Source organism: Colletotrichum higginsianum, chromosome 1, assembly GCF_001672515.1.
Source record: "Colletotrichum higginsianum IMI 349063 chromosome 1, whole genome shotgun sequence".
Lineage (NCBI taxonomy): Eukaryota > Fungi > Ascomycota > Sordariomycetes > Glomerellales > Glomerellaceae > Colletotrichum > Colletotrichum higginsianum.
The window spans coordinates 5297028-5322339 of record NC_030954.1 but is presented as its reverse complement, the minus strand read 5'-3'; the positions used below and the strand labels follow the sequence as shown (position 1 = coordinate 5322339).

General features: G+C 59.0%; 5 protein-coding genes across 5 annotated transcripts; 2 read left to right on the top strand and 3 right to left on the bottom strand.

The window, feature by feature from the left end:
- Nucleotides 1-4367: 4367 nt before the first annotated feature.
- On the bottom strand, nt 4368-5532 carry CH63R_01567 (Secreted lyase; the record flags this gene model as incomplete). The annotated part of the gene is made up of 5 exons (XM_018296542.1): nt 4368-4622; nt 4707-4868; nt 4932-5029; nt 5081-5207; nt 5254-5532. 5 exons carry the CDS (start codon nt 5530-5532, stop codon nt 4368-4370), a joined length of 921 nt encoding a protein of 306 aa, XP_018164904.1.
- Nucleotides 5533-7203: 1671 nt separating this feature from the next.
- CH63R_01566 (Parp domain-containing protein) lies at nt 7204-8892 on the top strand (the record flags this gene model as incomplete). The annotated part of the gene is made up of 1 exon (XM_018296541.1): nt 7204-8892. One exon carries the CDS (start codon nt 7204-7206, stop codon nt 8890-8892), a length of 1689 nt encoding a protein of 562 aa, XP_018164903.1.
- Nucleotides 8893-9839: 947 nt separating this feature from the next.
- On the top strand, nt 9840-11276 carry CH63R_01565 (F-box domain-containing protein; the record flags this gene model as incomplete). The annotated part of the gene is made up of 1 exon (XM_018296540.1): nt 9840-11276. The coding sequence occupies one exon, from the start codon at nt 9840-9842 to the stop codon at nt 11274-11276; it is 1437 nt and encodes a 478-aa protein (XP_018164902.1).
- Nucleotides 11277-11752: 476 nt separating this feature from the next.
- On the bottom strand, nt 11753-14790 carry CH63R_01564 (Glycosyltransferase family 28 domain-containing protein; the record flags this gene model as incomplete). The annotated part of the gene is made up of 3 exons (XM_018296539.1): nt 11753-11946; nt 12026-13764; nt 13883-14790. 3 exons carry the CDS (start codon nt 14788-14790, stop codon nt 11753-11755), a joined length of 2841 nt encoding a protein of 946 aa, XP_018164901.1.
- A 1889-nt stretch (nt 14791-16679) lies between these two features.
- CH63R_01563 (Beta-ketoacyl synthase domain-containing protein) lies at nt 16680-25245 on the bottom strand (the record flags this gene model as incomplete). Its single annotated transcript, XM_018296538.1, has 7 exons — nt 16680-17552; nt 17621-22748; nt 22873-23305; nt 23430-24228; nt 24402-24670; nt 24840-24984; nt 25072-25245. The coding sequence occupies 7 exons, from the start codon at nt 25243-25245 to the stop codon at nt 16680-16682; spliced, it is 7821 nt and encodes a 2606-aa protein (XP_018164900.1).
- Between the last annotated feature and the right edge of the window lie 67 nt (nt 25246-25312).

Genomic DNA, 25312 nt, shown 5'->3' with positions numbered 1-25312 from the left:
CGCAGCGATACCCGGTCGATCCTGTCTGGAATTCGTTGTTTTCAAGGGAAGAAAAGGAGATGAGGTTGCAGGAGCATGAGTGAAGAAGAAGACGAAGGGAAAAGGAGAAAAAGAAGAAAACGAATGGGAACGAGTGAAGAGCTGAACAGCTCTTTTCCACACACGCGCGCGCGCGAGCCCAAACAAACAGCAACGAGGGCGATGACCAAGACGAAGAAGACGACGAGACAACGATTCCTCTCTCTCTCTCTCTCTCTCTCTCGATGTGGCTCGGTGTATGTGTGATACAAACAGGAACCAGAGCTCGCCTTGCTCTCTATTCTCTCTTTCTCTCTCTCTCGCTCTCTCTAGCTGTCTCTCACTGCACGAAACGTGCGACCTGACTACTTCATATGAAAAGGTAAGTAAGCTCACCCTTTGGCGGGACCGGTGTGTGGGTGGCGCGGATCTCCCAAAGCGCACGTCCGCCCACAACCCATACGCCCGTCGCAACACGAATCATGAGGGCAGCATGAAATGCATCGCGACTTCAGACGGACCGCCTGGCCGGCCGGTCCCTGGTTTCGGAAAAGAACAACGTGCCCAAGTGGGTGCCGGTATCTGGGCTCAAAGCGGAGGGATACAAACTCACATACCTGTACGATGCACACACACACACACACACACATACATACATACATATATTGTACATCGGGTATCTGAGTACCCATGCAGTATCCGTACTGCTGCTCCTCTTCGGGCCCCGAGCCAGGAGCCAACGCGGCCGGCCCAGGAATGCCCTTCGGGTACTTGGACGGTCGTCCCACATCAGCAAACTCTGGCCGGCATAAACCCAGAGCTTTCAGCCTTTACTATGTACCTCTGCCCGCTGCCACCAATGCCCTGAGTTTCTTGGCGGGTGTGTGTGTGTGTTTGTGTGTGGGATGAGAAGAGCCATAGGGACAAAGGGGGAGGGGGAGACAGCAAGACAGGGCAGAGTGAAGAGCGTCGTCCTTCTGACATTGACAGGACGAAGGACGACGGACGCCTCGCTCTAGACTTCCAAGCCAAGGCCAGGCCAAGACCTCTCAGTTCCTCGAGACGTGGAAGGTTGTTTCCCTACCCACCACAAGGTCACCAAACCCGGGACTGTGAACTCTCGGGGGATTTTCTCTTTGGCCTCTTGGACGATCGGCGACGGACTCCGTTGCGGAACATGTCGATTAGCTCCCGACACCAGGGTCCGACCCTGGCGTTCTGGCGTCTAGCCCAGGCCCCTCGCGCCCTTTCTTGCGCTTCTGCCAGAACAGCCCTAGACAGACAGGTGGTTGCTGTCCGTACCTCTACGAGTACTTCCCACTGCTGGACAGACGAGAGTTGTTGCCCGGGATCTCCATGCTCTTGACTCGAACCCCCAAAGAGCCCGTCGATGGAGTCGCTCTCGGTCGTGTTCGGTTCTAGCGTCAAACGCTAGTGCGGAGTCAAGTCCGGATATATATCAGAGCACGCAGCAAGCAGCAAGAATGGAAAGCATATGGCAGAGGCAGAGCAGAGCGGCAGAGCGCATGCACGCCGTGTTCAACCGATCAAGGCATATCTCGCGCGGAAGGGGAGAAGATGGTTGACACTGGGACAACGTCCAGTTTGGCATACTGCGCGGGTATGCTAAAGCAACTCTTCGTCCCAGACTCCCATAGCTTGCTCCTGGTCATGCTGGAACATGCGGCCGGATGCGGGCATCAAAGCGCGCACATACGATGTACTCCCCTGTTTTACCCCAAATCCAGCTGTTCCCCTCTCCCCTCTCCCTCTTCTCATGCTTGCAAGACCCTCTTCCTTTCTGCAACCCCCTATGTTTACTCGTCCTTTAACGCAGGTATGGTAATGCAGGCATGCCATGACTTCCGCCAAGGTTCTGCCCTGTCCCCGTCAACGCCCCTTTTGCGGTTATGGTCTGATCCTCGAGACTACAGGTATGATATCCCCCAACGTTGTGTGGGATAATACCTGTACTTGCTTTCCTGCCGCTAGCAAGACCTGTGAACCGCTTACCCAAGAACCTTTTTTTCCCGCTGGTCAGGGGAGTGAGTCGAGACCCGACGCGCAACCAGAGAGCTGGCTGGCTTGCGCTTCGGCCCTTGCCCTCTCGGCCTTGTCAAACAGTTGATGGTCGAAAAGCTAAACGTTTTGCGGAAACGAGGCTGGGCCAGTTCGTTCGTTTACCAGCGGACTGGGACTTCGGACAGAGACGATGGGGCGGCGTCCGAGGGACTTAGACTCCGGCCCTGCCCGCTTGGTCTTCGCATCTTCCCATGTCCTATCCGTCCGTAGCATCCATGGGGCTGCCGGCCGGACACGTAGGAGAAGAAACCATGTTGGACAAGAAGATAAACTGGCCCGGTCTATTTCGACACGGCCGTTTCCAACCGGTCTTCAATATGAACTGGGGATAGCTGTCCTGGTGACACAGGAGAAACCAACATGACTCTCCCTGTGCTGTCAAACTGCGACTCCATACTCTGTTCCCTCCCCCATATTTCCATGGACAACCGTTCAACGCCGGCCAAGGTCGCCCGGCGCCGGGGGTTCTGACCAAGGATGCGCCGACTAGCCCGTCCATGGTCTCCTCCTATTCCCCCAAGGCGCGGAACCCTCCGGAGACTTTGACTCGCGGCTGAGAGTGCTTGTTGCGAATCTGCCTTACCGGCCGCCCGCCCGTTGCTGACGGGGGCTCGTCCTATTCGTCGGCGATATCCTGAACAAGGCTATGTATGTATGCAATGGGATAGGCCCCCGGACTAGACGACGAGTCGACGACGACACATCCTCCAACTCGCCTTCGCCTGACTGGCGCCACAAGCCGTCGTCTTCACCCCTTAGCCGCCGCGTCTAGGGGCCTGTCAGGAGTTCTGTCCCACGAAACCTTCGAGGTCGCATCTGAAAGACGAAGCCATCCACTCATCGGGTCGGCCATCAACAATGCAGACGAACCCATCCACCACCACCCCCTTTGATCTCGCATCTTTGAATCTTGACAATGCAACTTCAGGCCCACGCGCGTCTGCAAAAAAATGCAAACGGCCCGGCGCCGGCTCGCCCGCAAACGTCGCATTCGCAGCTGCGTGTGCCGGCTTCAGACGCCCCGCCGCGCTCGGTCGACAACAAGGACGCAGCGCGGGGACCTCGTGACCTCCTTTTTTGAGGCTTCCTCACAGATGATCGAGAAAGATTTTTTTTCCAAAACCACCCGTTCCACACCCGTTCTACTCTGGTTCCACGGGTTTCGTTCCATGGAAAACATCGGAGCGTGAGTTCCTCCCATTCCCCCTTCCTTAGAGGCATTGACCCCTCCCTCCCTTTTAGGTTCCCAGTCCTTTTTTTCTAGACGAACGGCAGAAGAGTCATGAAGGGGAAGCCTTCGCGGCTCTAGTACCTGTCAGAGCACCGCTACGCTGGGTCCGTCGTTACATCGTCAAAAGGCTGAACGGAGCTAGCGGGCCCCCGGCCTTTTTTTTCGTTGTTTGATGTCACGTCACGTTTGTGTTGGCGCGGGACAGCAAGACGGGCGGCTCGAGGCCGGTGACTCCCGTCCCGCCACGTTGACGGTTGGTTCAGTATCGTAAAGCGTGGGAGTTTGTTCTTCTGCTGCTCACCCCAGATGGGGAGTCGAGCCGGTCAGCATCCTTCCCCTCGTCCTACCCCACGGACCGTTTCTGCCGTTTCTCGTTTGCACGGGACGGGGCGGGCGATCGTTGGCTAAAACGCACCGACTTGCATCTACGGTGGCGTGTGGGACGGCTCGAGAGCCTGTCGACCCGTTGGCGTCTGTGGGAGGCTCGCGGGAGACCGGTTCACCCTCGACTCTGTCAGCTCAGGAGGGGGAACAGACACTTTTGATAGAGATTTTATGCAGCTCACGGGTTCTGAGGTGGTCATCAGTTGCGAAGGCGTTCGACTGTGGCCGAACACTTTTTGATGCAGTTCATGCCTATATCCGGCTGCTTGGTCATCGAATTCAAGCGCCTAGGTCAACGCTTGTCATGCCTTTTTTGCATGTCCTGCGTCTTCCGGTTCTTCAGCTACTTCACGAGGCATTCTTCTAGTACATCAAATACTTTTACTTGTTTGTGACGGCTTTTGTCCGGGCAGTGTCGTCTTGGTGCTCTCCCGTCACCGCCAGGCGTTCATCAGACAAATGCGAGCTGCTCTTGCGTCACCAAAAAGGATGCGAGTCCCTCACAGGAGGCTGCAGTGTCACTTTCGCTTTATTTTTAGTTACGCAAAAAATAAGAGACGAACCGAGCGGCGGAGCAGCAACACAGATTCTGAAGCGGTCCAACTCCGAACGGCAAAATGCGTCAAAGCAACCAAACCCCAAGCACTCGCAACTAATGGAAGCCCTCGGGCCAGTACTCCGACAGCCAAGGGTACGGGTCCTCCGGCTCGTAGACGTTGTCCACCGTCCCCTCGAACTTGGTGATGAAGTCCCTCGTCTCGTTGAACAGGGCGTACTTGTCGTCCGGGCCGGTGCCCACCATGTAAGGCACGATCTGCAGGTCGTTCCCAATGCCCTTGTCGACGATCCTCTGCGTGTCGAGCTGGGCGTAGCTGAGATGGTACTCGTCGTTGTAGTTGGCGTTGATCTGGCAGCACGCGCAATGTGTCAGTTGAGTCTCTTGAGGATGCGAGGAGGGTGGTGGTGGCAGGATAAGGCCGAGTTGACTCACAGCTCCCATCCTCGTCCCGTTGACGGCGACGACGTTTGTGACGTTGACGGTCCGTTTGGCCTGCAGCACGCAGTTGCCGCACGACCTGTAGAAGTTGCCAAAGTCTTGGGCGTAGAAGCCGGTGATGGTAAACTTGCCGCCCAGGGCGTTGTCTTGGAAGATCTGCGAAAGTCTCGTTCAGCAAGCTGGACGAAATCACTGGGCTTGTAAGAAAGGGAACAGTACCTTGTCCGAAGCACCCCGAGCTCCTCCGCCGATGACCCTTAGCTGGGTGTTCAGCCCCTTTGAGGTGAGGGCGTCTTCACAGACATCCTCCCACCACACTTGTCAAGGTTAGCCGAGGCCATACTGGATCTAGGTCGTTTGTGACAAACCGTTCTCGACCCAGGCGTCGCCGAGGGCATGGATGCCCTCGGCTTGGTGTGTTCCGATGATCACATTCCTGATTGTTGAACCGGGCATCAGGTTGAAGACTGCGTCAGCATCGGTGCCCTTCGAAGCCTTGGTATCAGCGAGATGTTTTGCTAGAGAATCAAGGGCGGCTGACCTCGGCTTGTTCGTTGCAACTCCCCTCCAGGCGCTCGTACCGCTTCATGCCGCCGTCAAAGACCTGGCCGGGAAGGATGTACAAGGCCTCCTTCAACACGACGGTCTCGTTCGCCACAGGGAACCTGGTGACCGGGTAGGGGAACCGGGGCGGTGGACGCGCGCTGAGGTCGGCTTGCGTCGCGTCGGGGTCGCCTGCGCCGGCCTGACGCCTTTGGTGGGCGGCAACCTGGGTGGCTGCGGACCACATCGAGACGAGCAACGCTAATGTGATCCTCATGATGAAGCAGAGACGTGAAACTTGGGAGTGGGAAAAAGTAGAATAGCAGGTCTTTGGCTCAGAAGAGAATAGTTGTGTTACGGGACGTTCTAATGGTTAAATAGTTGTCGGCATCGGGGGCGAGCTTGCCTCCAGCCTGGACTCAATATCACGCCTTGGAGACCACTTGCATCATCACACCTGTCAAATGATCCGTCAACCTTCCCCAAGCCCACCGGACAACGGATCTAGAGCACGAAGACCTCGGCGGGCGTCGGATGATTTTCTTTTTCTGTCAAATTCCATGAATCAATCTTGATGGTTCTCTCTCAAGTTGGTTCTTGGCTCACTTGCCAAGAACCCCGGGGCACAGGTTGTCCCAACCAGCCTCTAGCATTGATGCTTGGTTGTCGTTGGTGCAACCGCGGAGGACCAGCGAGCCTCCACTTTGTCTCCAGTAGCTTATCCGTGATGGACAACGATCCCTGTTGTCGAGTGGAAAAACAACCATGGTTCAACGTAGCGATAGGACCGCACAGGACCGCAGGTACTGTTTTCCGCTTCAAGTGATTTAACAACTTTGGCATGACCAAGAGAAAACAACGAGTTGGCACGCTCAATCAGACTTTAAAAGTATGTGAAGTCCCCTGAGGTTCTGACCATAGAATCCCAAACGTAGATCTCACATACCATCGTGTAGCAGGAAAGCCATGGGTTGAAAACCTCCAGACGGCCCCGGATAGCCGGACCTTGTAGTTGACCGACAAACGGCCGCGACCACGGAAAAGTGAAAGCATTTCAGCTTCTGAACCACGATGGAGAGACCGACGGAAGATCTACCCCTCATTACTGCTATCATCAGGCTCATCCTGCGCCATCGCCATGTGGGGTTCCTGCAAGCCCTTTCTTGGCGATGACATGGACAGCGCAGCCAAGACTCCACCGGTCGATGCTGATTCAGGACGACTTGCTTGATTGCCTTGGGGAGAAAATTGGGCACATGGCGACGTTGCATTCGGGCAGTTAGGGTGGTGTTGGAAGATCGTTGGTGAGATCGAGGTTCCATCCTCAACTCAGTTCTTCAAGTTTAACGTGTGTAGAGAACCCTGTGTAAGGTATATCTATCCTCTAATAACTGCTAAATAGTATGTAGGACTACCATAGCTATTCTAAAGGAGACGTAGATCTGTGAATTGTCTGATTTCAAGGTGGTAGACCATTTCAGGCTCACCGAAGATAGGCAGGCATTTTGTGTGCGCTAAACCATTTCTAGCACGCCGAGTTGCCTCATTGTCACTCGCCGAAATACACTTTCGTTCAACCCACAAAATAGCACTCAGTTACTGACTTGAAGCACATTGATGTATGAATAACCTCGATTTCAAACTTTCATTAGAAATGAACAAAGGCATTTTGTGTACGGAAGAGTCATTGGACAAACTAAATACACCCCGGAGCAGCACTGCTGCACACCTTTTTGGTCAAAGAACCTGCCTGCATGGGCAATAATAGTTGTCAATCGAACCACTTCGATTTTCTTGGTCAACTATTCATTTTCTTGAACAATTCGCGCCGCCGCTAGCTGTGGGAGTTCATACAAGAAGCTTTCACTCCCTCCCACACCGACCGACCGACCGATAGACTGTCTACATCGTACGAATTCAGGCCAGGCCACACGCCAGGGAATCCAGGATGGCTGATGTCATCGAATTCTCCGAAGAAAACATCCTTCAGCTGTCTCTCCTTCGTGATGAAGAAACAGACGCCCTCATAGACGCTGGCTTCCTCAGCGACGACCACCGATTATCCTCACCGATGGACGGCGTACTCTGCTTTACGCACCAAGAGCTCATCCTTCAAGTCACAGCTGGTCCTCACTATCCCGTCACGGCACCCTTCTTTGACCTCATCAACCTCACACTCTCGCGCAAGGACATGGATGGCCTCCGTGCGACCCTTCGCTGCGTGATCGAGGAGGCGGCCGAGACGAACTGCGTCGAGAAATGGCTCGACAGGGAAAACAGCACATATGGAATCTTTGAGGCGACCATGGTTGTCTTGAAGATGGCCCAAGAGGCGGATGCTCTGGTGAAGGCGGTACGAAGTCGAGCCAACCAAAAAGCCGACGAAAAGGAACGCATAATACCTCATTCGGACCCATATCAAAAGAAGGCTGCCCAGGCGATTACAACCAACGAGATGGCCTTGAAGTACCTGGGCAAGTCGGCCAGGGAGATCTGCGACACGATTCCCCCGGATTACCGAGTTCTTCACGCCGAATATGTCATCCGGCGCGATCTAGCTGCCCGCTTCGATGCTTGCCGAGCTCGGTTGCGCAAAAAGCTCCTCCGCCACCACGAAAGCCTCCCGAGCTGCTGCGCGAACCACACCCGTCTCGAGGACAAGGTTGAGCATCTCCTTCGTCCACGCATGACGTTCCACGGCACGCAGCGCCACTTGGTTCCCTCCATCGTCCGTCACGGCTTTCTCAAGCCGGGCTCGCGCGTGCCCAAGGGAGGAGGAGGAGGAGGAGGAGGAGGAGGAAACGACGTGCACAAGGTCCGTTGTGGCTCCACCTACGGTTGCGGCATCTATAGTTCGCCCAGCGCCGAGTTTTCCTTGAGCTACTCGAACTCCAGGGCGCGGCCGACATCGCCGACCGAGTACTTCGGCCTCAAGTTGATTGTGTGTGCCACCATCATGGGTCGCGCGCGAGAGATGTTCCGCCAAGACGACTGGCGCACGCAGTCGCAGCCATACAAGGACGCTGATTCTCACGTGGCGAACCGCGAGCTTGAATACATCGTCTTCGACCCAGCACAGATCATTCCCATCTATGTGCTGCACCTGGATTGGGGCGCCGACAACGCAAAGTACTTTGAACATCTACCGATGAACCCATCCCAGTGGAAGCCCAGGGTCTCTGCGGCCAACAACATGATCAACGCCAACGAGGGTTTGGACTCTGCGTACGCAGGCGAGAGGCAAAGAGCAAAGCAGGCGGTGTTTGCCAAGGCGGCAAAGTACTTCCCCTACGGATATGGACCAGCGACAGGCGGACGATTTGTGGTCGAGGAGGTTGGAGAGGTCTCGGAGGACGAAGAGGACTACGGTGCGTATCAAGCCATGAGAGGTACTGAGAATCAAGACAGGACGGACATGTCTGAGACGAACTTCTGGGGATGGGTGGAGGCGGCTGAAGAGGACGAGGGCGAGGACGGGGGTGGTATACATACAACAGCGGACGAATACATCACAGAGAAGGGATCTGGATACCGACCGAAGAGCTGGGACTCAATCAAGAGAGCCGAGTGGGAGGTGGAGGAGGAAGACGATGATGGCAGCTTCAACCTGGATTGGCTGTTATTGGGCCAGGTTTAGGTGAGCGAGCGTCGAAGACAAGACATGGAAGCCTCAAGACTGGATGGATGGCCATTCCACAGCCTCGTTGTCGTTCGTTGCCCTTGAGGGATGATCTCAGACCCGTTTTACCACGCTGTGGAAGGCATACTTCGATCACAAGCTCGTGTACTCAGTTCCATGCTCAGGCTCGCCCAAGTCTAAGAGCGGCAATAGCTCAGCATTACAGCCAGAAAAAAGTAGCCGAGATTAATGAGACTTGATGTGGTGCAACTGCCGAGGACCAGCGAGCCTCTTCACTTCGTTTCCAGTAGCTTATCCGTGATGTACAATCATCCCTGTTGTCGAGTGGGAAAACAACCATGTCTGTGGAGAACCCTGTGCAAGGTATGTTTATTCTAGGATGACCGTTTAACAATATGTAGGATCACTCTGGCTACGCATCTCAGTCTTTGATCATCAAGGAGATGTAAATCTGTAAATTGTCCGTTTTCAAGGTGTTGTCCGAAATTCTTGATGTTGTGTAGTTTCCGATCCGATTACTCAAGATATCACACTCCCCCGGTGGAAAACCCACATCGATCCGTGGTTACATCGATCCGTGGGTGCAAGTACTTGATCGTACCCGTTGCTTAGTTTTTATTCATCTCGGCGGCGTTGATTTTGGTTCGAGATTGTCAATGGGTATTCGATTTTCCTCCTGAATATCTTGTGGCGTGCACATGTTGGTGGTTCAAGCCACTTCCACCACGGGAGACGGAAACCATCTATCAAGGTATCACTGGTTCGAAGAAAGCTTACTTATGGCATCGGAGACAGTACAGGACCGGCAGAATAAAAGTATGCCGTCCGTACGCGAAAACATAATTTTCGGTGCTTGAACATCTGTCGCAACACCCGAGAACTCAACCCGTACGAGCCATCACTCGAACCAGTCTCTACGTAGTTTTCTTTCCAAGACCGGGAGCATGAGCTCACAAACTCGAGCCGGAGCCGAGCTGGAGCAACAGACGGCCCTTGAAAATAAACCGCTTGCTGGATGGCCTGCACTTCCAACGGAGCTTCGCCTCCCGATTTTGGACGAGTTGGAGAAGCAACTTTCTTCTGCCAGCAACCATTACGTCCGCACTTGGGCCAGCGTATCGAAAGAGTGGCGTTCCTACTTCGAACCTTTGCTATGGCGGACGCTGATCTTTCGGTCATCCACTTTAGAGTCGGGCCTTGCCGGCTTGAGAGAGATCATGGCGGATCACCGAAGAAGCTTGGTCAGGAAAATCTCGCTTCACATCGACCTGGAGAGCTACACCTGCGAGGAGTGCGACCAGCGGGAAAGCAGAGAGACTATGATGGCGAACAACGCGAGGTTCTCTGACGCGATGATAAAACTCTTCAGCGTCCTTGCAAGCTGGCCCTCGCATGACCCAGGAGACGGAATCGCGCTTGAGTTGAGCGCCAGCTCGCCGAGCGATGCGCGGCATCTGAGTTCATCACCGAAACACGAACGCTGTGAACGCAGCCGGTCGCCTGGATACTCACTCACCGGTGTTGAGCAGCGCTTGCTCGGTAACCTTCTTACGCTTACCTGGCCCTTTGCGAATATGGCCCTAGCTCCGATTCCCATCATCCATTCATTTGTCGTCAAGCAGAAACTATGTCGGAGCATCCGCCACACGTCAATGGAGCATATTCTCGGCAGCTTGCCGAGTCTTCGCAACATTAACTACGAACCATGGCTTGGAATAGAAGATCAAGACATTTATAACGTCGAGCTTGTGAGTCGCCTGGTGCTCAAAACCTCGAGTCGCCCCGACGTACGCAGAATAAGCGTGTGGTTAGCCCAGAACCGAAGCATACTCGAAAGCGAAAGCGACGCATTTGCCTCGATGCCCGAGAATTACATCATCTCCACCGAAGCAGTCCGGAGTAGCTATAATCTCCAAGAACTGGCCGTTTCCCATGCAGTGGATGCAGAAAACTTCCTCCAGTACTGGGTTGGGCTTCCACGGGATGCGCCAAGTCCAAAGATCGAACACTTAGCACTCACCTATCCGTTTCGACACCTGGCCCATGACCCGGTAAAGGCAATACACCTTATTAAAACAGCAGCTCAGGCGGCCCGGTGGATGCCTCGTATAAAAATTCTTGAAGTGTGGGCCGGTGGTACTGGCGAAGGGTTCTTCTTCAGGTATCAAGTAAAGGAGGACGAAGTCAAACTCACGGTGGGCGCTACCTGGAAAATCCCTCTGAGTGATGCGATCTTGTCGAAATGGGAAAAGGTAGTTAGCCGACACCACCCAGGTCTCACGCTCCAGTCCGTCAGTCAGCGCATCGACCCGGCCGTTTTGACCAAGCCGGAGAGCATCTGTGAGCATCTGGAGTTGTACCACTTGATTCGGCAGTGGTAAAGTAGGTTTCAGGGAGTCGTCTCCCATAGTGTACCAAGAAATTGATGAAGACCCATGATATCTCAGACGCTGTGTATCAGTGAGCAGTGAGTGCGTGTTGTCGAATCCGGTATCATTATCATCCCATTCATCGTTGGACGTCTCAACCAAACACACACAGCTGGTGACATTCATAGACTCCAGGCCTGTTTTTAGTTGAGAAGATGATCCGAAATCGGAAACCTGAAATATTCATCACTCAAAGTGCGACTCAGAACTTTCGGACTCGAGGAGGCAGCCAGTAGACTCAAGGCAAACAACTAGCCCCCAGAAACCAGGGCTTCGGAGACGGTGAAGGACCGATCCGAAACCAGAGGTCAAAATAGGTTCCAGAATTAGTAGTTGGAATTACGAATAGACTCGTTTCTTACGAGTAAAGTGTACTCTACACAAGGCTTATAGACAAACGAAAAGGGGTATACAAGTTTAACTGGGTTTCACGACCGTCCCGACAAAAACTGCTGCCATCGTACAACAACCTCCTCCCTCTCCGCCGCCGTCGACCTCCTGAAGTCGACTATCCCCTGCCTCAGCCGGATCAGCAGCACCTCGGCCTTGAGCTCGGTCAGACTGTGCTTCGACAGCTCCTTTTCGACTCCCTTGAGAGTGTACCCTGGCAGACCGAAGAGCGCTGCGGACGGACAACTACTGTTAGCACTCTTGTTCGAACGGGGGAATCGACGGACACAAAAAAACAGCAGGACGCTTACCGGCAAAGATGTTGTAGGTGAACCCTCGGCCGCCCTGCCAGATCCCCTTGCCCAAACCCTTGATGCCGTCCTTCTTCACAGCCCTGTAGGGCTTCACGACGATCCCGCTAAAGGCCTCCCAGTTCCCCAACGCGAACTCCTTGCCGGCCGTCCGGATGCCGCTGCCCAGCCCCGTGATCTCGTCCCGCCGCCGCACGTCGTGGCTCGCGAAGGCGTACGAGGGGTAGTTGTGGAAGCCGTTGGCCATGTTGTAGAAGACGGCCACGGGCGCCTTGAGGCCGGCCTTGGCGACCTCGAAGCCGTACCGGGCGGTCGCGCGCGCGATCTCCATCGGCCGACTCCTGCGCTGGTGCCGGCCGGCCGACGACGACGCGGCCGAGGGCCTCCTGCTCCGCCAGCCCCTGTCCCGGTTCAACATGTCGTCCATGGCGATCTCGACGGTGGGGTCGGCGCACCGCAGGGACTTGGTGGCCATCTTCCTGGCGATGGCGTTCATCTGCTTGGGCGTCATCGTGTTGGCCTTGGCCACCCGCTTCAGGTGTCCGTCCTCAGCCATGTCCGTTTCTTCTCCTCCTCCTCCTCCTCCTCCTCCTCCGCCGCCGCCGTCGGGTTCTGCAGATGCCTCGCGGGTCGTGTTGCTCTCCACCTCGGCGGGCTTTGCCCGTTCGGGTTGGGCCTCAAGGTCTATCTCCATTCCGTTCGACTGCCCTGGGGGGATCCGGGGACTGCGCAGGCGCTCCGAGTAGTCCGAGGTGGCGATGCCGACGGAGGTGAAGAAGCCGGCGACGGCGGCGACCAGGCCGATGATGGGGTGCTCGGCGCCCTCGTCGACGTACCACTTCTTGTGCTTGAGCAGCTTGAAGTCGTGGGGCTTCATGAGGTCCCTGTCGACGAGGCATCCGACGGCGAAGTTGCTCAGGTGGGCGCCCGTCTTCCGGTGCGTCCAGTTGGCCAGGCGTTCGGGGCAGATGTCGCAGCGCATCGTGTCGAGGGCCAGCCTCTCCTGGATGTCGCGCGCCGTGTCGCCGGCGCCGTCCTCCTCGGCGATGCGTTGGGCCATGCGCTGCACGGCGACCTGGACCTCGGGCTGCAGGGCGAAGGAGATGCTCGCGGCCAGGGTCTCGGCCGTCATCTCCTTGAAGGGCACGGGGGCGGGGCCGGCGCCGGCGCGGGCGATCATCTGGCCCCAGAAGGGCTGGTCGCCGAAGAAGGGCACGACGACGGTCGGACGGCCCGCGGCGATGCCGGCGGCGGAGGTGCCGGCGCCGCCGTGGTGGACGACGGCCGAGACGCGGCGGAAGAGCCAGTCGTGCGGGCAGTTGCCGATGAGGTAGACGCTGTCCGGGACGGCGTCGTCGCTGCCGCCGCCGACGCCGCCCCAGCCCTTGGAGACGATGGCGCGGACGCCGGCGATCCGGACGGCGTCGAAGATGAGCTGCGTGAGGGCCCTCGGGTCATCGACGACGATGGAGCCGAAGCCGATGTAGACGGGCGGCGGGCCGGACTCCAGGAAGGCCGTCAGGTCCGGGGGCGGCGTGTACTTGTCGGCGAGCGGGAGGAAGGAGAAGCCGGTGATGTTGATGTGGGAGTCCCAGTCGGCGGGCTTCGGGATGAGAGACTCGGACCAGAGGAACGTGTAGGGCACGCGGAGCCTCGGGAGGAGCTGGCACCCCCACATGGGACTGATGGGGTCGAGGCCGAGGGTCTGCGTGCGGAACTTGTTGATCAAGTCGCCGAGCCTAGGGGGTTATTGTCAGTATGGGGGGACTGGAGGATCTTGCAGAGTGACAGTTTATAGGCACAATGGGGGGGAAGGGGAAGGGAGGAGGAGGAGGAGGAGGACAGATTGTGACCGACCCTTGCCATGTCAGGAGCTCCATCATGATAAAGGAGAGGTAGTTGGCGACGCTCGTGTCGGCCTCGCCGTAGCTCATGGAGGCCAGCGGGTGGTGGAAGGCCTGGGTGGGACACCAGGGCATGGTGAAGACCATGTGCAGCGGGATGCCGAGCTTCTCGGCGCAGTGGATGTGGGCCATGGAGGGCGGGTTGGCGATGATGGCGTCGGCGACGAAGAGGTCGTCGGCGTCCTTGACGGTGGCGGCGGTGGTGCGCTGGCCCATGCCGTCGCCGGCCTCGATGCAGCTCCGCCAGGCGCCGTTGATGATCTCGGCCATCTCCTTGCGGCGCTGGCCGATGTCGCCGGCCTTGACGCTCTCGCGGCTGGGCAGCAGGCCCGGGTTCTTGACCATGTAGGCCATGAGGGCCTCCGGGTCGCCGCCGATGCTGAAGAACTCGACGCCGTTGGACTCGACAAAGTCCTTGAAGACGGGGTGGGTGCAGATGCGCACGCGGTGGCCGTAAGGGGCGCGGCCGAGCAGCTGGGCGATGGGGATGAAGGGCTGGACGTCGCCGCGGGAGCCGACGATGTGGATGGCGATGTTGAGGCGCGGGCTCGCGGCCGGCGGGTGGCGCTTGAGGTTCTCGAGGACGACGCTGCTGTGGCGCCGACGCAGCCGGGCCTGGGTCAGGTCGTCGGCGTTGGTGTTGACTCTGTCGATGACGCCGTCGTCGTAGTCGCCCGAGTGCGGCCTGAAGGAGCCCTGGAAGTCCTGGAACCAGGAGGCGAGCTTCTGCGGGTTTGCGTGGAACCGGACCTTGACGCGGCCATCGCTGCCGACGTTGCCCGAGGTCGCCGTGTCGGACCTGTCGCTCTGCCCCAGCTGGATGTGGCCCAGTCCCCTTGACGTGACGCGGCTGAGTGCCATGGCGATGGAGAGTCGGAGGATCCGATGGGCTTCGGACCCAGGAGACCTGAGGCTGGTTGCCGGGGAGGAGGAGGGTGTCTTCTCGATGCTGTGTATGTATGTATGCTCTCACAGAAGTAACTCGACGGTTGGTTGATTGAGTTTGAGTGTCTCGATTGACGAGGTGTTGATAAGCAAGCTGTTGATAAGCCGCCGATGAGTTGTTGTAAAGTGTTGGTGAGAAGAGAGGATGAGACGAAGCTCAATGAGATTGAGTGAGATTGAGTGAGATTGAGGCTCTCAGCTCAAGTTCCGAGATAAGCTGTGAAACTCAGTATGATGAGATGAAGTGGTGAGATGCTATGCTGTGCTATGCGATGCTATGCTACGCCGCAAGCAAATTCCACAGCGCTGACTCGGTGACGATCAATCACGTGTGTCATGCCCAATCGAACGCAGCTTCGTTCGCTGTGTATTTTTTTTTTCTGTGTATTTTTTTTTGGTTCAGAAATTTGCCAAGGGAACGTCATGGAGGGGTCAGGATTTGGTGTTAGCGTCCCCCCCCAAGAGGCGTGTGGAGGGAGGGGGGCGGCACTCGTTAAGATGAGTTCTCCATGCAGATTTGATTTACGAGGGGCGCTCTAGGTTTATGCCGGTTGCAGTTAGTCTCGTACAGCCTTTTTTTGACGGGGTCCTCTCGGTCTCGCCTCGAGCCCTGTTGCTTGTTGTCTGCTGTCTGTTGCCTGTTGATGGTTGATGGGTGATTTGTGATGAGTGATGAGTGATGGTTGCTTGCTGCTTGTTGATGGGTGATGGTTGTCTCTGACTGGGAAGAGAGGAGAAGGAACTGGGAAACCCGAGGTGTCATGTTCCTGGTCTCTCGCTTTTCTATAGTTACAAACAAGACCAACAACCTGTTGAGTGTATCAGTCACCATGGCATGCCCCCCACTAACACACAAACAAAACCCTTCAGTCCTCGTGTGCCGAGGCTCGCACAATGGGTGGCGGACAAACAATCCGATCCTTGGTACATGATGGCTGCATGCCCTGCGGATGCTCGGATGACCAGGGGTCGGACTCGCCGGCGGCCCCGGCTCCAGCTCCAGCTCCAGCTCCAGCTTCAGCGTTGTCAGCAAATACTCCGAGACTCCGTCCAGATGCGCGACTATCTGGCTGACCCGGCTCGTGACCTTTTGGCCTTTTGAGAAGCTGTATTCATCAGCAGACAGTAATAGATAACTTGCAGAAGATGGAAGAAACCAAGGCAGACTCTTCTCGTCACCTCGGTCGAGTCGGTAACTACGGACTGCGGACGACACGGAGCCCTGGAATGCGCTCCCGTGGCGGGCGCCGGATCACACGGACGAGGAAGTCCAGTCCAGTCCAGAGTCCAGCCAAGATCAAGCTTTCTCTCCGCATCTGGGGGGGGGGGGGGGGGGGGGGGGTGTTTTCTTTTTTCCCCTTTTTTTCCCCGTCTTTTTTCCTTCTTCTTAGCGCTCCCTACCTCCTCTTCTCCTGCGTTGCAATTCAGAGGGCTTTGTTCGGCTTTGGTGAGCCGACTCTTACAAGTGCATCAGGTTTACATCTCTGCCCGCATGAATCAGTGGCATGACATAGTAATCAATTCAGTAGCGGTAGCAAATTACAACGATATTCTTCGAGCCTCTATAGAGTCAATCATGTTCGCCCGCTAACTAACAACAGGATAATAAAAGTCCAAATCATCGTCACCCATCCCATCTGCGTGAAAACAAAACCAATGCATCGCGAATGCCGCCTCCAAGTCTACCAACATATACAAACATGCAACTGGGAATGCAACAGAAAGAAAGAAAGAAAGAAAGAAAGAAAGGAAAAAAAGGCAAAAAATGCCACTAGACTACCAACAACCCAATCCCCCTCCCTTAACTAACTTCCACCAAACCTCGGCGCCAGGCTGCTCTTCTTCGCGGCCACCACCGCCAGCTGCGCGATGCTCGAGTTGTTGGTGATGTCAAAGACGGACACCTCGGCGCCGAGCTCCTTGGCGAGCCACGACCGCAGCTCGACCGCCGTGAGCGAGTCGATGCCGTACGCGTGCAGCGGCCTCGTCGTCTCGAGGTTCGCCACGCCGACGCTGAGCATCCGCGCGATCTTGAGGAGCAGCGCCTCCAGCACGACCCCCTCGACCTCCTCCCGCGACGACGTGCCCTGGAGCAGCGCCCTGTGGTTGACCGTTGTCTTGCCCGTCGCCGCCGCCGCCGCCGCCTCGTCGTCCGTCTTCCCTTCCTCTCCCGTTGCCCTCAGCTGGAGGTGGCTGAAGAGGGGATCCCCGCCCCACGACGGCGTCTCCCGCGGCAGCCAGAGCCGCGGGACGACCTGCGCCCTCGTGACATCCGCCGTGTGCTGCCCTTGACCGTCCTCCGCCGCCGCGGGACGGCAGTGGTAGTCCAGCACGGCGTGGAGCTCGGCCTCGGAGATGTGCGTCCACCCGGCGGACCGGAGGTGGTCCCAGAGCCCCGGCTTCTCGGCGACGTAGCCGACGCCCTCGACGATGGGTAGGTCGACCGAGACGGCGTTGACGCCCCGCGCCGTCAGCTGGCGCGCCAGGGCGTCTTGGAACGCGCCGCCCGCGGCGTAGTTGGCCTGCTCGGGGTTGCCGAAGAGGCTCACGAAGGACGAGAGGAAGACGACGAAGTCGACCGTGTCGGCGAGGAGGCTGCACAGGTTCTGCGAACCGTCTACCTTGGGGAGGGTGGCCGCTTTCCACTCGTCGACGGACATGTTTTCGACAAGGTTATCCTTTGAAGTGTGTGTGTTAGTATCAGATTTATTTCCATTTTTGTAACAGGAATTCGATCAAGACTCACCCGGAGGACCATGGATCCTTGGATACAGCCCTTGATGGGCGGCAGAGTGGCCGCGAGCTCCGTCATGACATGCCGCAGGGCCTTCTCATCCGTCACGTCGCACGCCGGCGTGACCACGTTGACGCCCAACGACTCGAGCTCGCGGACGAGATCGATCGCAGGCTTCTCCAATGCTCCACGCCGTGAGAGCAAGATGAGGTTCCGGGCACCCCGGGAAGCCATCCAGCGCGCAACAGACCGTCCAAGCCCGCCTAGACCGCCGGCAACGACATACGACGCCTCGGGGTCAAACACACTCGTTGCCTTTCGGGCGGACAAGACCGGCACCACGTCGTGGTCGTGAGGCGCGAGAACGACCTTGGACTTGTGCCCTCCCGCCTGCAGCTGACGGAACGCATCTGGGACTCGGGAGAAGGGGTACACGGAGACGGGGACCGGCCGGCCGACGCTGCTCCAGTTGGCAAAGACGAGGTCCACCATGCGCTGGAACAGGGCGCCGGTGCGGGCGAGGTCGTGGGATGCGCAGACGGCGAGGCCGAAGGACTCGAGGCGTACGTTGCGGCCCCGGACGAGGCTCGCGCTCGAAAGGGGAACATCGGAGCCGATGCTGACGATGCGCCCGAACGGCGCCACGCAGCTCGCTGCGCTGTCGAGGGACGCGTCCGCGCCGGCCGAGTTGACGAGGACGTTGATGCCGCGGCCCTTGGTCAGCTTCTGGAGAGACGGCTTCAGTGGTCCGTCGCGGGTGCTCAAGAGATGGTCTCGTGGGATGCCACAGGCGACGACGAGGGCGTCGCGTTCCGCCTGGTCGTCGTCTTCGTCGTCGTCGCCGACGACAGTCGCGTAGACCTCGGCGCCTTGGAGTTGAGCAATCTGGATCAAGGCCCGTCCAAGGGTGGACGCGGCTCCCCCATGCACTAGAACGGTGTCGCCTCGTTGCAGCGATCCGAACTCGCAAAGGACCGCGTAGGCCGTCGTGTAGTCCACCGGCAGGGCAGCGCCGTGGGCCCAGCTCACGCCGTCCGGCAGTTTGGCAAGGAGGCCGTCACTGGACCGCACGCGCGTCTTGACGGCGCCCGAGACGGAGAGGCCGAAGACCCGGTCGCCGGCCTGGAATCTGGAGGACGATCCGGCCCTGGTGACGACGCCGGACGCTTCAAAGCCTAACGTGGACTTGTCCGAGGTCCCAAGAGCCGAGGAAAGGTCGTCGTCGACGGAGAGTCCGCAGGCCATCGGCTTGAACTCGACGTCGTGGTCTCCCAACGGCGTGTTGTAGATGCCGTCGTCTTCGAATCTGAAGGAGTCTAGATGTCCAGGACGACCAATCTGCAAAGCAAGAGAGCATGAGTTGTCGTCGTCGTCGTCGTCGTCGTTGATCAGGGGCTTATCCACAACTCTCAGGGGCCCCGTCTGAGCTCCGACGTGTTCCGTCAGATACTCCGCCGGCACTAGCCGGGGCACGTGGATGATGCCGTCGACGACCCTGAACGAGTTGTCCGACGTGTCGTCTTGTGCTGTCCGCAGTATCTGGGCACACTTCTCGACAATGACGTCGTCTGTCGCGGTCGCCTCGAAGGACGCCGTGAGGAACTTGGCGTCCGGCCGCTCCGATCGAACGACCCGCGCGAGGCCGGTGACCAGCTCCGAGTCCGGGTCCGGCGCGGCAGCCGTTCCGCCTCGGGTGACCCAAAGAACGACTTTGCTTTGGGTGAGCACCCGCTTGACGCCCTCAAAGACTTGCTCCGTCATGTCCCTCAAGACGGGCTTCTCGCACTCGGACACGACGATGCATGTAGAGCCGGCCATGTCCCGGCTGACAACGGCCGAGACCGTCGTGATGTCGCATGGTCCCTGTCGGCCGATGATGCTCTGCGAGATGGTCTCGGCGAGCTTGAGTTGAGCAGGCGTCTCGCTCGCCAAGACAAAGGTCGACGTCGTCGTCGTCGATATCTCGGCTGGCGGTACCTGTTCCGGCCGGCGAGGGACGGTGGACACGAGGATCGAGCTCATCTGGTGCGGCGACGAGGGGAAGTCGTCAAAGACGGCGTCGACGCCGCTGAACCCGGCGCTCACCAGGTGGCGATGCCACGAGGCCGGCGACATCAGCGGGCCCCAGACCCGGTCCTCGTCCTCCGACAGCCACCACCCGGGCAGCACGCCGAAGCAGAAGCTGCCGAGCAGCACCTCGGTGTTGGTGATCTCGAACAGCAGCAGCCGGCCGCCGGGCTTCAGCAGCGTCCGCGCGTTGCGCAGCGTCTCGTCCATCGCCCGCGTCGCGTGCAGCACGTTGGCCGCGACGACGACGTCGTACCGCCCGGCCTCGAACCCCTGCGCCACCGGGTCCTTCTCGACGTTGAGCACGCGGAAGCCCATGTGCGCCAGCTCGCCCCGGAAGTTCTCCTTGGCCTGCTCGAAGAAGGAGGGCGAGATGTCGGTGAAGTCGTAGTGCTTGTACCGGCGTCCGCCTCCCCGCGTGAGCGTCGCCATGACGGGCCGCGTGGCGCCGCCGGTGCCGGCTCCGATCTCGAGGATCGACATGGCCGGGTTCGCATGGGCGAGGGCGTCGAGGTAGCGGCTGAGCTGCGCGTAGCAGCGCCGCGAGCCGAGCCCGTTGCTGTAGACGTCCTCGGCCAGCTTGTCGCCGAAGATGACGTCCAGGGGGTCGCGGTCCCCGGCGAGGATGTCGGCCAGGGCGTTGCCGACGGCGATGATGAGCTTCCCCTCCGGCGCGCCCGAGGCGACGACCCTGGCTTCCAGTTCGATGATTTCGTCGCTGCTGGGGGGCTGCTCGTTGGAGGATTGGCCCACGACGTGCTGGAACCAGGAGAAGTATCGCTGGTGGTGCCGGGTCATCTTGTCGATGGTGTCCTGGGCTACGTCCCGGACGAGGCGGCGGATGTACGCGAGACAGAGGGCCTCGGAGTCCTTCATCCACCGGGCTGGGTCGTCTTCCTGCGTCATGGGCAGCTCGAACAGCTTCGAAGCCTGTTCTCTGTCGAGGAAGAGAGGGTCAGGCTTCCATGCGATGTTGAGAGCCGGGTGTGCAGACGTGTCGTCCCTGGCATCCTTGGATGGACCGTCAGAGATTGTCTTGAAAACAAGCCCCGACATGTGAACCATGATCCTGTGACCCTGCTGGCGATGCGTGGCCGTGACTTCAGCCGAGACTTCGTTCCTGCCGAGCATCTTGGACTCCGCAGACACGGCGTAGGAGTCGTGGGACAGATCGTGCCGCGCCGAGATCCATCCGTCAGACAGGTAAGTCGGAACTCTGGTTGACTTGGCATCTTTATCACCAGAAACCACGGGCACGAGGTTGGCGTGGACGACGGCATCGAGAGTTGCCGGGTGCACCAGATGCGGTTGGAGGTACTGGTATGGCATCGTCTGCTTCACCCTCTCGCCGGGCGAGTCGACCGTGGCAGTCATGTCGAGATGCTTCCCGACACGCACGTTGCTCAGGGTCTGGAAAGTCGGGCCAAACTCCAGCCCCGAGTCCGACAGGTTGCGGTACAGTCTCTCGACAGATACTTCAGTCGCGCAGCCGAGGAGGTTGTCACCCGCCACGACGTCGTCCTCTATCGTGTTCGAAAGAAGGGGACGGTCCTCGGCTTCGTACTCTGTCTGCACGAACCCGTGGCAGTGTTCCCTCCACTCGTCGTCCTGCAGAGTCCAGAGCTGGAACTCGTGCCACGAGGAGGTCCCGTCGTCCGACAGGCTTGATTCCCGGTACCGGCGCAGGTAGAACTGCGACTCGACGCCGCTGGCATCGTCAGGCACGCGCAGCGCGAGCTTGAAAGAGACGTCTCGGAACCTGAACCCCCTCAGAGCCTTGGTCCCGTCGGCGACCTGCCGGCTCGCCTCGATGGCCATGACGAGCATGCCGGCCGCCGGGTACAGCACGTCACCCGAGACCTTGTGGTCCTCGATCCACGGGCTCTCCGTCAGCCGGATGTAGTTGTGCCACGCCGCGTTGTCCGCGTTGAAGCCGCCGGGCACCGGGGCCCCGAGGAGCTCGTGCCGGCCCGCGGATCTCTTCCGGAAGCCGCTGCTCAACGTGCTCTCGACCCAGTACTCCTTGGAGTGGTCGAACGGGTACGCCGGCAGGTTCGTCAGCATTAGAGGCCTCGGCCCGTGAGGCTCGTCCGCTTCGTTGACCCGGGCGAGGTTGAAGCTGTGTCCGTGGCAGAAGAGGGCGCCGACGGCCTCGAGGATGGTTCCCACAGCCGGCCTCTGGCGATGGAGGACCGAGTGATAGTCGACCGCCGAGCTGCCGCGGACTTGCTTCACGGTGCTGGACAGCGGTCCTCTCAGAGCGCTATGAGGGCCGATCTCCAGGAAGTCGGTGATGGGCTCCATGGCAGCCTCTTCTCTGACGTCTCCGTTGATGTGTCCGTTGACGTGTCTGTCATCAACATGCCCGTTGACCTTGGGCATAGGAGAGCCTTTGAGCATCTCGGTAACCGACTCGGTGAACCGCACAGGCGACACCAGGTTCTTGACCCAGTAGTCCGGTCGTCGGAGCTGCGACAGCGCTATCGGGGCACCCGTCGTCGACGAGTAGAACCGGGGCTGCTCGGACGGGCTCTTGAGCGCGCCTATCTCAAGGTCGCCGCCCATCGCCTGGAGATACTCGTCGGCCACGGCCCTCATGTACTGCGAGTGATACGCCACGTCGACGTTGAGCCTCCTCGCAAAGACCTTCTCCTCGCCGAGCATCTCGACGAGGCGACGGATCTTCTGGGCGTCGCCGCTGACGGTGTGGCCGTCGCCACTGTTCATGCAGGCGATCTCCAGCGTGCCGTCGCCGCCGAGCCGGTTGACGCGGTCGATGGCCGCCTCGGTGCTCGCCTTGTCCAAGCCGACAGCGGCCATGCCCGTCTTGGGCCGCGATTCGGAGCGGGCCAACTTGGCGCTCAGCCGCCCGCGGTGGTATGCGACCTTCCACGCGGCCTCTCGGGAGATTGCTCCGGCAGCGTACGCCGCAGCGACCTCGCCAGAGGAGTGGCCGGCGATGGCACGAGGGAAGACGCCCCAGGTGGTGAGGAGGTCGACCAGGGCAACCTGCAACGCCGTGCAGATGGGCTGACAGAACTCGGGGTCGTCTATCCGAGAAGACGATTTTGGTCTGGACAGCTCGACTGGAAGCAGAACGTCAGCATACAAAATCCCGATAATGCGTGTTGGTCTGCATCCCTGTCCTGGAGGAGGGGGGCTTGAGAGGGGGGCTTGACTTACACGTCAACGACCACCTGCAGCCTAGGTCGTTGAGATATCTATCAGCCGCGAAAAGGCTCTCCTGGAAGGCCCGGTAGGCCAACAACTCTATGCCCATGGCCGCCCATTGCGCTCCTTGCCCGGTGAAGATGAAGGCCAGACGGGGCTTTGGTTTCGCCCTGACCGGTGCCGGTCCTTCTTCCAGCGCTTTCTGGAGTTGTCTCGGCGAGTTGGCGAGGCACGCTGTTCTCCACGAGTGGTGAGTACGCCGCGAGCCGAGCGTGTAGCTGAGATCCCTCAAGAGGCGCAGTTGCGCAGCTTCGCCCAAGACGCCCTGCGACGACTTGGCTGCTAGGTACGCCTTGTACGACTTCCGGAGGCGATACGCGGCGTCCGGGTCGTTCGCCGAGAGGACGCAGAGGCGCGGGAGGTCCTCGCTTTCGCTTCCGCTGAGGTCTATGCCGCTGTCTGACGGGCGGTGAGAGGATGTGGTGGCGTCATCTGCTACTCAAAGAAACAAAGTCAGCGAAGCCGCGAGCAAAGCTATGTATGTATATCAAGTCGTCGACGACGGGGGAGAGAAAGAACTCACCACGGCTCCCGTTCGTCGCCAACGGGGCGCTCAGGTGCCGGGCGATGTTGGGGACCGCCTCCGTCCGGTGGTTGCCGACAAGCCGGTGACGCTTCAGGAAGTGGAGCGCGTCGTCCATGACGACGTGGGCGTTGCTCCCGCCGACGCCGAACGAGTTGACCGACGTGCGCCTCAGCCCGCGCTGCGGCCAGGCGGTCGGCGCCGTCGGGAACGCCAGGTTCCAGGCGTCCCGGATCTCGGGGTTGCGCCTCTCGAAGCCCATGTTGCCGGGGATGACGCCGCTCTCGAGCGTCAGCACGCCCTTGATGACGGCCGCCACGCCCGCCGCGCCCTCGAGGTGGCCGACGTTGCTCTTCAGCGCGCCGACGTACAGCGGCTCGTCGGGGGACCGGTGCGGCGCGAAGACGTCCGCCAGCGCGCCCGCCTCGATCGGGTCGCCCACGGGGGTCCCCGTGCCGTGGGCCTCGGCGAACCGCGTGAGCGCCGGGTCCAGGTTCGCCCGGTCGTAGACGTGCCGGATGAGCGCCGCCTGGCCGGCCCTCGTCGGCTGCGTGATACCGGGCGACCGGCCGTCCTGGTTGGTCGACGAGTTCCGGATGACGGCCCGGATGACGTCCCCGTCCCGGATGGCGTCCGATACCCGCTTGAGCACGACGGCGCCGAACCCCTCGCCGCGGCCGTACCCGTTGGCCCGGTGGTCGAAGCTGTACGACCGGCCGTCCGGGCCGAGCACGCCTGCCGCGTCGAGCTTGAGTGTCATCTCCGGGGTCAGGATAAGGTTGCACCCGCCGACGACGGCCTGTCATGGAGATGATGGGTCAGCCAGGGGGGGGTCATGATATTGTCTCAAGTGTTTGGGGGCCAAAGAGTCTAGGGGGGTCAAAGTAAGGTTTCTCGCCACCGCTGTCCCCCCTCCCCCCCTTCTCTTCCCCTCCTCTTCCCCCCCCCTGGAACAGTTCTTTTGGACCTTACCATGGATATCTCGCGGAGCTTTAGGCTCATGCAGGCTTCATGCACCGCTACTAGACTGCTCGAACACGCCGTGTCGACAGTCACACTCGGGCCCCGGAAGTCAAAGAACCACGAGACCCTATTACTGAGCATGCTCGCGACCGTCCCGAGTGCCGAGTACTTGTTCGGGATGTCGAGGTCCTTGGTGATGTGGTCGTTGTAGTCCGCCGTGAAGCAGCCGACGTACACGCCGGTCCGGGACCCGGCAACAGTATCGAGGGGAATGCCGGCTGGAGGAGGGGGGAGGGCACGTAAGAAAGTCAGCATCTCGATCTGGTTTTCCATTTTCTTTTCCATCTTTTGCCAAAAAATAAAAAAAAATCATTTTCTTTTCTTCTCTTTCTTTTTTTTTTCTCACGTTCTCCGTGTCATTGGGGTATCCGGGTTTTCTTTGCATACCATTTTCGAGTGCCTTGTACACGCTCTCCAGCATCCCTCGCTGCTGCGGATCGATACTCCGTGCCTCCGTCGGCGTGATGGAGAAAAAGGGGGCGTCAAACGCTGAAATGCTGCCTTTCAAAAAGTGCCCATGGCGAACTCGTGTCTATTCGTTCCTCCTGTCAGTTGTTGCCATACACCATGAAAACGATAAACGACCATCATTTAGAAGGGGGGAGGGGGGGCAACGAACAGCACCGCTCCTGTTGGCGTCCGGATGCCAAAATGCGTCTGCGTTGTATCTATCCTGTGGGACTTCCGTCCGGGCAGACCTCCCGGCCAGCAGAGACTCGAAGAAGCGCTCGGGGGTGTCTCCGTCGCCGGGCAGCCTGGCGCTCAGGCCGACGATGGCGATGGGTTCTTCCATGGCTGATCGGATAGTTTCCGCGTACTAGGCCAGCCGAACGTCCGATGAGATGTGTGGGATATAATTC